This window comes from Hermetia illucens, chromosome 3 (genome assembly GCF_905115235.1).
Source record: "Hermetia illucens chromosome 3, iHerIll2.2.curated.20191125, whole genome shotgun sequence".
Classification (NCBI taxonomy): domain Eukaryota; kingdom Metazoa; phylum Arthropoda; class Insecta; order Diptera; family Stratiomyidae; genus Hermetia; species Hermetia illucens.
Genome location: NC_051851.1, coordinates 22,210,588 through 22,224,643, shown reverse-complemented (window position 1 = coordinate 22,224,643; position 14,056 = coordinate 22,210,588). Strand labels below are relative to the sequence as shown.

The 14,056-nt window shown below is 45.1% G+C and overlaps 2 protein-coding genes across 2 annotated transcripts; both read right to left on the bottom strand.

The window, feature by feature from the left end:
* Positions 1-257: 257 nt before the first annotated feature.
* On the bottom strand, positions 258-1,757 carry LOC119650920. The gene has a single exon (XM_038054144.1). The coding sequence runs from the start codon at positions 1,755-1,757 to the stop codon at positions 258-260; it is 1,500 nt and encodes a 499-aa protein (XP_037910072.1).
* On the bottom strand, positions 1,757-5,881 carry LOC119650916. The gene has a single exon (XM_038054141.1). It carries the CDS (start codon positions 5,879-5,881, stop codon positions 1,757-1,759), a length of 4,125 nt encoding a protein of 1,374 aa, XP_037910069.1.
* Between the last annotated feature and the right edge of the window lie 8,175 nt (positions 5,882-14,056).

The following is a 14,056-nucleotide window of genomic DNA, read 5'->3' as shown; positions in this document are numbered from 1 at the left end:
CAAATTGCTTACATGCTAAATATGCGTGCATGCGGAAAATATTCACCTTGGATATGCAAATATTTTTTGCATGCACCGGATGCGCGTGCAGACGGTTTTTTTTTACTGCAGCCTGAACATCCTCCCCTCCGTTGAGCGTTAGGTCAACCGTTATTCTAGATCAATCGTCCACAGTAGCAGGTTTACAGGGGAGTGCGAAATTCTCTTCTTCTTCGCTCTTGAACATCGAGTTGCTTCTGAGTTTTGCGTGCAGGTATCTATAATCCGTTCCTTTGATGGGCTGGGGGTTTTTGCTGCGAGGAGTCTTCGGTGTCATTCGGTTCTACCGGTAACGGTGCTAAGTTATGAATTGCTCTCTGTAGGACTCCTGACGATGTTTTGATCTCTGCTATTCTTATTAGACCATCTCGACCTTTTATCCCCTTTATTATTCGCCCCAATCTCCACTGCAGAACGGGAATATTGTCTTCTTTGATAGCCACCAGCACTCCAGGTTTTACGTTTTCGCAGCTCTGTTTCCATTTTTGACGCTGTTGCAGTTCCGACAAATATTCGCTTGACCATCTTTGCCAGAATCTATTCTTTATGTCGTTGATTTCCTTCCATCTTTGCGGTAAATTTGCCTTTACTGCTTGGGCGTGTACATCAACTGGGTTCGTTAGTGGTTCCCCAATTAAGAAATGGCCTGGAGTTAATGCCGTAAGGTCTCCGGCCTCGGATGATAGAGGTGTCAGTGGCCTTGAATTCAAAATAGCCTCGACTTCGATTATTAAAGTTGCCATTTCTTCATACGTAAGTTTTGCTGGGGACGTGTTTCTGATTAAAAAGTGTTTGGCAGATTTTACTGCCGCCTCCCACAGGCCACCGAAATGAGGCGATCTTGGTGGAATAAAATGAAAATCAATACCCTTGGGTGTGCAAAAATTGATCAGTTGTTCTTGGGATTGTTCCCCGTATATGCTTTCGTTTAATTCTGCTAGTTGATTTTTGGCGCCCACAAAGTTAGTTGCATTGTCGCAATATAGATTTCGACAATGTCCTCTACGCCCAATGAAACGTTTCAGCGCATTGATGAAGGCTTCTGTCGTTAGATTCGTCACTAGTTCCAGGTGCACCGCCTTTGTTGCAAAGCAACAAAAAACAGCAAGGTACGCCTTTTGCGGACGATTGCCTCTCCCCTTAAAGTGAATCCATAGAGGGCCGGCGAAGTCGATACCAGTATTCGTGAATGGTCTGGCTGGTTGTACTCGATGGGCGGGCAGGTTTCCCATGAGCTGCGTCATGAGTTTTGGTTTCGCCCTTGCGCATTTCATACAGCTCTGCACGATAGATCTGATGGCTGCTTTGCCCTTGATAGGCCAAAATCGTTGTCTCGCTATTGCCAATAAGGCTTGTGGTCCGGCGTGAAGATGCTTATGGTGCAGATCATTTAAAATCAATCGAGTTACGTAATGGCCGTAAGGAAGGACGATCGGGTGTTTGATATCATAAGTTAAATTTGAAGCTTCAAGCCGACCGCCGACTCTCAAAAGTCCGAATTCGTCTAAGAATGGATGCAGACTGCTCAATGGATCGCTGTTGTTTAATTGCTTGTTACATGTTAGTTGCTGCATACATTCTCGATACACATCCCATTGAGCTTCCTTTACTATTACTCGCAAGGCTTCCTCCATTTCGCTTGCAGTTAAGAGCGATTTTTCTCGTTCCTTGTAGTTCGTTGTTCGTGCATTCCTAACGAACCGTAGCACATGTGCCATTATGCGTTGCAGTCGTTGAAAAGAGTTTTGATTGAAATTGAAATTGAGTCCTTCACCATGGCCAATACCATTTTTGAACGTTTTTTCTCCAAGGTGGTATCTACACTATGAAACCTTTCCGGCCAGCACTCTTCAGACCCATGAAGAAATATAGGCCCATAGAACCAGAGGGCATAATTCTGCAGTTTTCCTGGAGCGACACCTCTCGATACCAAATCTGCTGGATTCTCCTTTGAATGTATGTGCCTCCATTGCTTGGGTGAGGATTTTTGTTGTATAGCAGCGACTCGATTAGCCACGAACGTATAAAATGACGATGCTTCTGCATTGATCCAATTTAGGACAATTTCGGAGTCGGTCCAGTAAAAGCAATTATAGTCTGGAATTTCTATGTCCCGTTTAAGCCGATGAGCGAGTTCAGCTGCTAGCCTTGCTGCACACAATTCCAATCTTGGTAGGGTCACTCGTTTTAATGGTGCCACCTTCGACTTTGCACATAAAAGACGAACTGTGTGAACCCCATCTGACTGAATAGCTCGTAAATATACCGCTGCACCATACACCTTTTCCGAAGCGTCCGAAAAGACATGTAACTGTATTTTTTCAGGTACCTTCCCTCCAAATATGTGACGAGGTACCTTAATTTGATTCAGCCCCTGCAAGTCATTATAATATCTTGACCATTCCGCCTGTAGTTCTAAAGGAATTTCTTCATCCCAACCTATTTTGAGACTCCACAGCCTTTGAAGGAAGATTTTAGCAGTAACTGTAACTGGTGCCATCAATCCTAGCGGATCGAACAGATGAGCGATATCGGATAACGCTGATCTCTTTGTTACTTTCTTAGATTCCGTGTATGGGCATCTAATTTGAAATTCATCTGTCTTAGGAGTCCAAACTAATCCTAGTGTCTTCACGTTTTCCTCCCTTTCTTGGGTTATGTCCAGTTGGAGTGCCTGATCTTCAACAGGAATGTTGTTTAAAAGATTCTTGTTGTTTGCACACCACTTTCGAAGCTTAAAGCCGGCCGATTGCAACATTGTGCGAAGTTGATGTTGCGTCTCAATAGCTTCTGTCAAGGTGTTTGCACCTGACATCACATCGTCCATATAAAAATCCCGTCTTAATGCAGTCGAACCGGATGGGTATTTGTGCGTTGTCTGTGATGACAATTCTTGTAGGCATTTGGTGGCTAGATATGGTGCAGAGGAAGTACCATATGTGACCGTGTTCAGCTGATAACATCTTATAGGTTCATTAGGCTCATTTCGCCATAGAATTAGTTGAAATCTCTTGTCTTCCTCCGACACCTGGACTTGTCGATACATCTTTTCGATGTCAGCAGTAAAAACAAAGCAAGGCAGCCGAAATCGTACGAGAATGGTAAATAATTCGGATTGGATGGTAGGGCCTGTAGCAAGTACATCGTTCAAACTGTATCCAGAAGAGGTTTCCGAAGAGGCGTCAAAAACTGCTCTAAGTTTAGTGGTGGTGCTCTCTGGCTTCAGAACGCTATGATGGGGAAGAAAGTAATGAAGACTCGGAATACTTCCTTCATCTATTTCCGTCATATGCCCCAGTTGCTTGTATTCGTCCATAAATTTATTGTACTGTTTGCGTAGTTCTGGGTTTCGTGCTAATCTCCATTCTAATTTGAAAAGTCGCCTCTCCGCATTGCCCCTAGATTTGCCGAGTTTTGCTGGATCCACCTTGAAAGGTAATTTCACAATGAAACGTCCATTGTTCGTTCGTTTCATGGTTTCACCAAAATGATTTTCACAATTTATTTCTTGTGTTGTCATCGCGAAGTTCTCTGTAGATTCTGGTTCCTCCAATTTCCAAAAACGCTCTATCTGCTCGCTTAGCTTGGAATCATCGGTGTTGAGGATGCCGCATGTAACCTCTTTCTGATAGGATGTTGCCACCCTTCCAGCAATTATCCAACCAAAGACCGTGTTTTGCAGCAGTGGCAGGTTCCTTGATAGCCGCATTTGCCCTGTAGCTAATAGTTCGTAGTAGATGTCAGCTCCGAGAAGTAGATCAATATGCCCTTCCCGGTCAAAATGAGGATCGGCAAGCTGAATATTGCCGGGTATGGCCCAATTCCTTGAATTCAGACCTTGCGATGGTTGAGAGGATGTTATATGTGGTAAAACTATAGCGTCTATCTTCCGTGCAAACGTAGTGATTCTTGATTGCAATGACAACGTTACCTTCTGTTGCGATTGTTGCGACGCTCCGCCCAGACCACGAATGTGTATATGGTAACTAGTTGGTTGTAGTCCCAGCTTTCTCACAGCCATTTCTGTAATTATGTTTATTTGGGAGCGACTATCCAGCAGAGCTCTCATTTCTATCGACTTGCCCTTTTGGTTTGTCACCTTGATGAGTGCAGTAGCTAATAGAACGAAAGGCCCCTCTGATGCAGATATTTCCGTTGATAATGCAATAGAATGGTTGACATTTGTAGAACCCTTGTCCTTTACAATACTTGATACTTGACCTTGCTTGGTGGCGTTGGCTGTTGTTTGAATTGCGGTGATAGAGGGCGTTGTTTTGTCTTGATTGTTGGCGTCCATATGTAGTAGAGTGTTGTGCTTCTTTCCACATTTAAGACAACTTCCTGCGCTGCACTGTGCACTTCGATGTCCTCCCCGTAGGCAGTTCAAACATAGCCTCAGCTGCTTGATTTTGGCTACTCGATCCCAGATGGACAATTGTTTAAAGGCTTCACATGTGTAGATTCGATGGCTTCCCTTGCAGTTTTTGCACTGTAAAGATTGACTGTCCTTGATGGATATTAAAGCCGAGGTTCGGTTTGTAGGTTTGTTTTGAGTCGTACTCTTCTTGTCGCTACACAAGGCCTCTAAAGACTGAAAGCGTCTTTCCAAAAACGCGAGAAATGCATCAACCGGCTGCAGTTCTCGTGGTGAAGTCAAAGTTTGTTCGTATAAGGCGTGCGTAACCTTGTCTAACTTTTTCAGTAAAATATGTAATAAAATGGGATCCCAACTAGCTATATTGATATTAAAGTTCTTGAGTCCTGCTAGACATTCCTTCGTAATGTCATGAAGTTTTTTCAAAGCACTGGGGGAATCCGAAGTAATCATCGGCTGTTGTGTGAGCCTATCCAATAGCGTGGCTACCCTCAATCGTTGATTGCTGTAGCGGTTTGTTAGCGTTGTCCATGCAAGGTCATAATTTTCGTCAGTGATGGGCAGATGACGTATAAGTCGCTCTGCTTCACCCTTTAGATTGCTCTTCAAATACCACATTTTCTGAGCATTTCCCAATTGCTGCTCGTGAATCATCTGGCGGAATAAGTCGTGGAAGGATTGCCATTGTGCATAATCGCCGTCAAAGGCAGGAATTGTCACGTGTGGCAAGCTGATGCTTGGAAAGGCCCTTGTAGCGGTGGCTATGCTAGGCTCTAGCTTTGAACGACATTCAGCGAGAAATATTAAAGTGTCTTGAATTCGCTCTTCGAGGTTGAGAAAATTCTCCTCGTTGTACCCTAATTCATTTGGATCGCTGGAATATTGCCATATATTCTGATGGCCTTGACGCAACTCTTCCCAGTACTTTGATAAAGTAGCTGTCTTCAATTCGTAGTATGATTTGGGTTGTGCCTGTTCAACTGTGTCGATGCCGCTAATAATGTTTTCCACAGCCCGTATCCTTGATTGCTGTTGCCTTATTAGTACCACGACATCGCTGGGAAGCTCGTTCTGAGCATTGTTTGCTGCCGTGGCGGCCTTTGTATCTAAAGCACCTGTGGCTGATTTACCTAAATCGATATTCAACTTGGACGTGCCTTCCAAACCCTGAAGGCGTTCCGCAATGTCCTCCTTGTACTTGGTGTACTCGCGCTGCATTGAAGAGAAATATTGTTTCTCGAAATATGGATGAGCTGGAAGATAATGCGCTAACTCTTCAAGCTCTTCATTTCTCTCCGAAAAGGCTGTCCAGAGATTTTCCAATTGTTCCAATCTCGTCGTGAGATATTCCCTTGTCTTACGAGCTACCGAATCTTTCCGGTAGTTACTCAAAAGACGCTGAATCTCCTGGCCCGTCACATCTTGTTGTTGAGTGAGATTATTAATTTTCTCAAGTATCGCCTCCATGATTGGCTAAGATAATTCCACAAAGTTATTAACTCGCCTCGTGTCCTTTTAATGTTGTGATCGGTCGATCACGTCGGGGTCACCAAAAAATGTCTCAATCCTGATAGGTCCACTCGGTGATACACCGGGTGAGTCTTTCTTCTTGATCAAGTGAAACACCTGCTCAAGTCAAAACCAAGTAAAGTTCGTTTTCAAGTCTGTTAATGTGTTCATTGGGTGAAACACCGAATGAGTCTGTCCTTCTTAATTGGGTGGAACACCGAATCAAGTTTAGTCTAGTAGAGTGTATTTCCAAATCTTCGAAGTCTCCAGCAGCCTCACTGGAGAAGCATAAAAGGCTTAGTTCTTCGGGACTTGAAAATACACTAAATTCTTTATTAATTGTTCTCGCTTAAGTAGCTACAAAAGTGCTTACGCGCTAATATCAAAAAGTGTACAAAAATACTTACTTGCTATGAGAAAAATTACAAATTGCTTACATGCTAAATATGCGTGCATGTGGAAAATATTCACCTTGGATATGCAAATATTTTTTGCATGCACCGGATGCGCGTGCAGACGGTTTTTTTTTACTGCAGCCTGAACAGGTAGTGCCTCAGTTCTTTGTTTAAAAATTGATGGCTTTCTCCTTTGAATGCTGCACTGAATGTCTCCTTCAAATTCAAATACAGCAAAATTGCGAACAATCATGTCAAGCCCCAATTATCATCGCAAATTTTCAAAACACCTGCAAAATCTGTGTTAGTCCGAGGGGTAGCAATTCAAAGATTCAATGGGACTAATTTTGCTGTTCACCTTTCTTTCAACTGGCTGACTGCAGGCAATGAAGATTTTTCAAAAACTCTTTATTCACCTGTTCCTTAGAAGCGTTGATGCGTCCCAACTGCCTGCGTCTATTCCGAACAACTAAGGCTGGTAATTTCTACTATACAACCAGCTAGCAAAAAAGGCAGCAAGCTTATTTCCCTGGCAATAAATAAAAGTGCACGGGCTATGTGTTCGCATTTATCTGAATGCCTTCATAAAATTTTCAAACTTAAAAATTCTATGCACGAACAGAAAACTCCCGGAAGCAATAATTTGTACCAACTCTAAATAGCAGTTTGCACAACAGCGGAGCATTCATACATGTGACGCAGCTCCCGATCCCATTTTCCTTTTGCCATGCAAAAAAAGCGGCCATCATACAGAGAAGCAACATCCTAGCCCACCCCGGGAAGATGCTGTTGTAATCACGCCTGGAGCTAAAGCCAGGAATCCAGGTGAATCCTTCGAAAAGGTGTGCCTGGTGCCTACATGCGATAGGCGTTTTGTACATATTCATGACACCAAATACAAGCAAATGCCTTTCTGTTCATTTCGTTCATAAAATATCGAGGAAACGTTCATTTGTCATGGTGGTGGGCCGTTTTCCATCCCTTGGTATAGCCTGCAATGGCGCTTTCAGTTCTCCGTGCCATCGGAAGTGTGTCGCAAGAGCAGGCTACGAAGGAAAACATTGCACGTCAACCTGGACACTGTGATAGGCTTATGTAGGGAAAGTTTACTTAGCCCCGATACTATTGACGAGGCTTTATTACTGAACTGACTACCCGTCAGGATTCGGGATTGATGCTGCTGATGGTGCAGATATATATTTACAACATCGCCCAAGAGGATTTGGCCGACTTTACATGCAAGAAGGGCTGTTTTTTCTGGGTCTACTTTTGTCTTTCATTTCATAGATGAGAAAACTTAAAACGAGGACTATTTTCCCACTTTCGGGAAAGTTTATCCTTCAATGGTTGAACTTATTTCTTGTTTGTTGGGAATTTGTATTTGGGCTATTACCAGACTAGACTTTATAATGGACGCTTTGAGATTGGCCCAACGGAATGCTATTTTGTTCAAATAAAATCAAAATCCAGCCTCATGCTCTTTCCAAACATTCCTTTGAACTTCCTCACTCCCTCCCCCTATTTCGTACTCGAGGCGATCGAGAGCCACCCTTTGTGTTGCCTTTTTCATTATTCTGGTCCACAAAGTTAGCCATCCCGCCATGAATGCTGTACGAGCGAATCTTCACTCGCAGGACTCGCAGTTATAACCGAATTGCTCGGTTGAAGAGATTAAAGCAAACAACAATGTTGATTATTTAATGGCACGGCTGCGTCTACCCAGGATATCGTAGGATGTGTTTGCTCTCCTTAATCGGTTCGCTACCAAAACAGTTTCGATTCTCCCGGCACCGGATGTTTGCTCTGCCTTCTATCGCTGTTGTTTCACTGCAGCTAAATTGTTGTATCCTTCGCAGTGAGACAACCCGACTTTGCGGATTGCAGTTTTTTACCCCATTTTCGATCCGCTCCCCCACACAGGAACCATAGATTGGGCCTCCGAAATCCGTTTTTCTCGTGCATAAAGCTGAGAGCCGTCAACGTGGCGTTTTACTAAAAATTATAAATTTTCATAGAACTTTGCCGAAGGACTTTTAAATTAGATTCCTGGGCTTTTCTACAAACTCCTTGATGCGTATAAGACGAAGGCACCGTACCCAATATACAAATAGTTCTTAGTAAACTTCTGAAAAACAAAGTTTTATCCTCTCGCCAGAATTGAGGATCTAAATGGAGCGAGCTTCATCGGAAATTAAATTTGAAGATGGAATGAACTTGAAACTGTTAAGAAGAGGATAGAGAACGCTAGGCTCAACGAAGGACGAGAAAATTTCAGCAATTTCCTAAGTATTAGATGTAAAATTTGCCATCATTACGACCCACATAATTTATTTATCTTTGCGAGATGGGAACGTAAATCTGCAAACATGCTGAGCTTTCAAGTGTTTGATAGAGGTTGACTTTGCGGGATACGTAGGAGGAACTTGATTCCTTTCTGAGGTATTAGAAGATCCTTCATTAGTCTAATTACGTGGGTGTGAAAACGTTCAGGATAATGACCAGCCAGCAGAAAAATTTCGTCAACTACAGGATAAGGCTACGGCTGGCTTAGAAGATAATGGATATGTTCCTGGCTAAGTCATTTCTCAAAAACGGATGAGGTTAATTCTCAAAACATTTTCCTAACTATACGTTGTATAGTTTCGGATTATATTTTCAACATTTGCGTAGCATGCATAGGAGGATACAGTTGTTGAAAATTCCGGGAGAGGATAACACTCCGCTGAGTTCGTATGGATGCCTGTTTAGCCTAAATACTCTACTTTTCCGAAGACTCTCCAAGGGGCTTGTGTCCCTTGTAAACGTTCTCTCCTTCTCAAATATTCCAGATGGACCTTGTTTAAAAGGCGAATTTTTGAGAAATTTCAACAATAAAATCTTCGCTTTTCCTGTCATATTTCCTGTTGCTTTTTTGGTTTTCTTTATGGTCCTTCTTGGTTATAATCCCAGGTGCTGACTACCCTTTTGAAATCAAGAAATCCAGATGGTAAATGGATAGAAAATATACACATTTTCTGATAGATTTGGACACCTCCATTAGAAATGACTAGGAACAGGACATAACCGTCGTTTCTGTCGATTAACTTTTCGAAAATTCCCAGGACTTGTTTTAGAAGCCCTAGAAATATATTTCTCTAATTTTTTGTAAAAAGCAAACATTAAATTAAGACAAGGCATTTATCTTTCCTAAAAAAAGTTGCGAACGGGTGGAGGAACGTATTGGGCATGGAAGTGACGAACTGTGCAGAGAACTACTCTACCTTTCCTATCGAAAAGACTGTTATCACTTCTAAAAAAAATAAGGATTTGTGCGCATAGATTCGAACGGAGAAAATTCTTCTCGCGGACCTCACTTCGGAGACACTTGGCAACTAAGGAACTAGCATGTGAATGACATCTCTCATGGAATTTCACCGTGTACTCAGCCAGGATGGCATCGATGCGGGTTCCTATGGAGGTTTACGAAGGGGCCTGTTTGGATATATTCATCATTGCGCCCTCGTTTTTAAATATGATAGCACATTGACAGAAGATTTGCCTTCCTTTGATGCGCAGCCTTCTTATCTGATGAGAGAAAATTAATCTGAAAGTGGTTATTTGTGAGATTACCTGTTTATAGTAGACGAAGTGAACTCATTTTTTTTTTTTTGGAGTAATGTAGAGTGTTGAGTGTTGAGTGTTGGACTCCCGCAACAGCACACTGGCGGACTACCAACTAAACACCTCCCTGTCATCAGAGAACTAGCCTGGAACCGTTTGACACATTACTTCGGGGTAGCCCTCCCGCTCTCCCGGCTTGGGGAGCCTTCAAGTCAGGGAATTCCCTTCACCAACGGGAGGGGAGGGGAGGAAGGGAGTTGTTAGTTCAGGGAACCCCTTACCGTCCGATCCCTCTGCCGGTCGAGTTCAATCTTCTTCGTAGCAAGAAGAGCCCGAACATAATGCGCAATACTATTCCAGCTGCCAGCGCTCTTCAGCATCTCTCGCACAATGTTATCTGGACAGAGCTTGCCTGTGTCTGCATAAAGCTGCTGGCGGAGGCCGTCCCACCTCTCTCAAGAGAAAAAGGTGTGTTCAGCGTCATCCGCCACTCTATTGCAGAACACACAATCAGGAGATCGCGCCTTCCCAACCCTGTGCAGGTAAGACTGAAAACCTCCATGCCCACTTAGAAGTTGGGTAAGGAAGTAATCAATCTCACCGTGCTTTCTGTTCAACCATGGGTCTAATTTGTCGATGAGCCGCATAGTCCACTTGCCCCTTGGCTCATTTCGCCAAGAAAGTTGCCACTCGTTAAGGGTGCGTTGACGTTCTTCACGGGCAACCACTTCTCTTAAGTTTTCGCCCTTACGGCGATAGATAGCTTTGCGCTCCTTCGCAAGGAGGGCAACGGGGATCACTCCCGCAATCACCATCGCAGCCGGTTCGGAGACGGTGCGATAAGCAGACGCCACTCGCAAAGCTCCCCGCCTCTGCACTTGGGCGAGGCGTTTACGATACACCTCCTTGTCAAGGGCATCAGCCCATACCTCCGCACCATAGAGAAGGACGGACTGCGTTGCTCCCATGAGGAGACGTCTCCTAGTTGATATAGGGCGCCGACATTCGCCATTCGCCGACTCAAGGCCGCGACTCCTGTTGCAGCCCTGTCCACGGCTGCTTTGATTTGCCCGAAGAAGCTCATCTTCGAGTCGAGCATTAAACCAAGGTATTTAATCGCTGGTTTTGACTCTATAGTCAACTCGCCGATCGATATGGGACGCAAGGTCGGGATTCTCCTTCTGGTCAGGATGACTACTTCGGTTTTTTCCCGCGCAAGGTTGAAACCGTGAGCAGTCATCCATCCGCTTACCCGTCGCATCAATATGCTAAGTCTACTTTGCGCCCGTGGCCAGTGCGTCCGGCAACAAGTGCCGGAACGTCGTCTGCATAACCGACCAGGCGCGACTCTTCGGGCATATCGAGTCTCAGCAGACTATCGTAGGAATCGTTCCAGAGGTCCGGCCCTAGGATGGATCCCTGCGCTACTCCCGACGTGATTTCTATCCTCCTCTGGCCCTCTAGCGTCTCATAGAACAGGGAGCGGTCTTTCAGATAATCCCTCAATATCCGCAAGAGATAGCTTGGCACGTGAAAGGAGTTCTCTAGTGTGCCTAGCATATCTGTCCATCTTACGGAATTGAAGGCATTTCTGACATCAAGCGTTATGAGGAGCACTATCCGTCGAGATCGGCGGCTGTGTGCCCCGGCTCGATTAAACGCATCTACGACCTCCATAACAGCATCCACTATAGATTTCCCTGTTCTAAACCCGAACTGCCTTGCGGATAAGTCCCCGGCAGCACGGACCGCTTCAGCGGGTCTACCCCTGATGACCTTTTCGAGCAATTTTCCGGCCGTGTCAAGCATACACAGCGGTCGGTATGCGGACGGCAGCTCCGGGTCTCCTTTACCCTTACTGATCGACGCGAGTCTGGCCACTTTGCAGCGACAAGGAAAAATGCCCTCCTTCAAACACGCGTTGAATGCTTCGAGCAGCAATTCTGGCCTTTGGCGGAACACCAGTTTGTAAACTTCCGCCGGGATGCCATCAGGACCTGGCGCCTTCCTGTTCTTCATAGTGAGAACCGCTTCTTCGAGTTCTCCCATTGTGAAAAGGGGGCAATCCACGACGCTTTCCGCGCTATTCACATCAACCCATACAGGGTGTCTGGGGAACAACGCCCGCACAATGCGGTCCATCTGGTCAGTGCTCAATATGCAGGGCTTCCGCAGAGCCCCGATTTTCCGAGTGACAAGCTTATAGCCAAGTCCCCACGGGTCATCATTCACCTCATTAACAAGATTTTGCCAGCCGCGAGCTTTGCTTTTATTTATAGCACTGCGGAGTCTCCTTTATGCTGATCTATATTGTTCCTTTATAGTACATGCCTCCTCGTTGGTGTACAAACGTTGTGCCAAACGGCGAGCTTATGACACTCCTTCCGTAGGTCGGTAATTTCTGCCGTCCACCAGTACATAGAAGGCTTGTCGCGCCCGGGGCCTCTCCGGGGCATGGAAGCCTCACACGCCGTCATTATCAAATTCATCACTTAATTTACGATGGTGTCAGCTGCGACACCACCACCCCCCGGAGTGCCCCCTAGCGCGGCCCTACCTGCTCCAAGAGCTTCGACGAACTTTCCGATGTTCACCCTCGCGACATTCCACACGCAGGGGGAACGTCGTGTTGGTGCTCGCCGGCAAGTAGCGTCAAACACTTCGAACACAACGTACTGGTGATCACTTGCCGAGAAGTCTTCTAGGACTCGCCACCCGTCCACCGATGATGCCAGAGATTCCGACGCAAAAGTGATGTCAGGAATGCTTCCTTCACAACCTGGGCGCCGAAACGTTGGCGTGGATCCGGTGTTTAAAATTACGAGCCCGGTTCTCGCCGCCATTTCCAGAATCCGTTTCCCTCTGAAGTTTGATTGAGGCATTCCCCATTCAAGAGCCCACACATTAAAATCACCGCCAACCAGGATTCGTCCCTCCGTGCTCGAAACGGCGTCCTCCAGAGCATCAAGCCGGCACCGAAAGTCCGGAATCGACTCATTCGGCGTCAGGTAAACGCTAAAAAACGTTATCCCTAAACACCGGATCCAGACAAATCCGTCCCCCCGGCCTTCGGCAAGAACACGAAGTCGAACGTCGTCCCGAACCCAGATGGCAGCGGTGCCCGATAAGTCGAGATACCATGAGGACGGATCCTTGTTTCGGTATTGCTCGCTAATCAGCACTAGATCAGCATTTACTTCCGCAGCGAAGTGAACTCATTAAAACGAATAATGAGGTACAGAGATTTCCAGGCGTCATTTACACCGTTTAAGGCTTTGCTGATTCAAAGGATATTGGACTAATTTAAATTTATAGCGATTTCAAGGTCACTGTAGAAACGCGATTGTCAAAATTCATTTTCCCTTTTCATATTCCCTCTAAGGGTCGCTACATAGGATCCTTGCGAATTAAAGGCTAATTTCCCCTTGAAATATCAAGGGAGTTTGTCAAATACGAATTCAGGCGATCCTTGTAGCGGACTACCCTTTATAAACGATGATAATTGCTCTGAGAGAAATGTTAGGGCATTGAGTTCATTCGACGCAGCAGGAAAGGCTCCGATCCTGCCGAAAAATGTTCAAGGGTTCTTGACGCATGGACGACGACAGGATATAAGTGAATCAGTACCAGCCGAAAAAAAACCCGTGCCCGCACGCCAAATATTAGTATACTGGAAAAACAGAGATATTTTGCTTACCAATGGACGAGCCGTAATGGATGGCGGGAATATTTCGAGCACATTTCAACGCCATAATTTCCTTTTTCTCTGCTTCCACCAGCCCTGCCGACATTTGTAACAATTTTATTAAATTCAGCCCCACTGAAGTGGAGGAAGCAATGAATGAAATGGGGGGAAACGACAGCACCTGATGAAATCAGCCGTGGCGAGCCCAGTGAATTATTCAATTGGTTTATTTAGGAGGGTAGAACACCACCTTAAAACTAAGTATGACCGCTTCAGTATGGAAAAAGCAAGGTAGTTCAATAAAATGTTCAAAATTACTGTCCCATCTAGTCGCTGTACCATACTATCAAGATTTGGGACGCATTTTTGGGGAACCGTATTCACGGCATCGTTCAAGTAGCCTGAATTGAGGCAGGTTCATCAAGAACTTTGGAAGTACTGACGCAGAGGATA

What these genes read in the sequence shown, in the direction of transcription:
- LOC119650920 (XM_038054144.1), bottom strand. Translation starts at nt 1,757, where the DNA reads ATGGCACATGTGCTACGGTTCGTTAGGAATGCACGAACAACGAACTAC.
- LOC119650916 (XM_038054141.1), bottom strand. Translation starts at nt 5,881, where the DNA reads ATGGAGGCGATACTTGAGAAAATTAATAATCTCACTCAACAACAAGAT.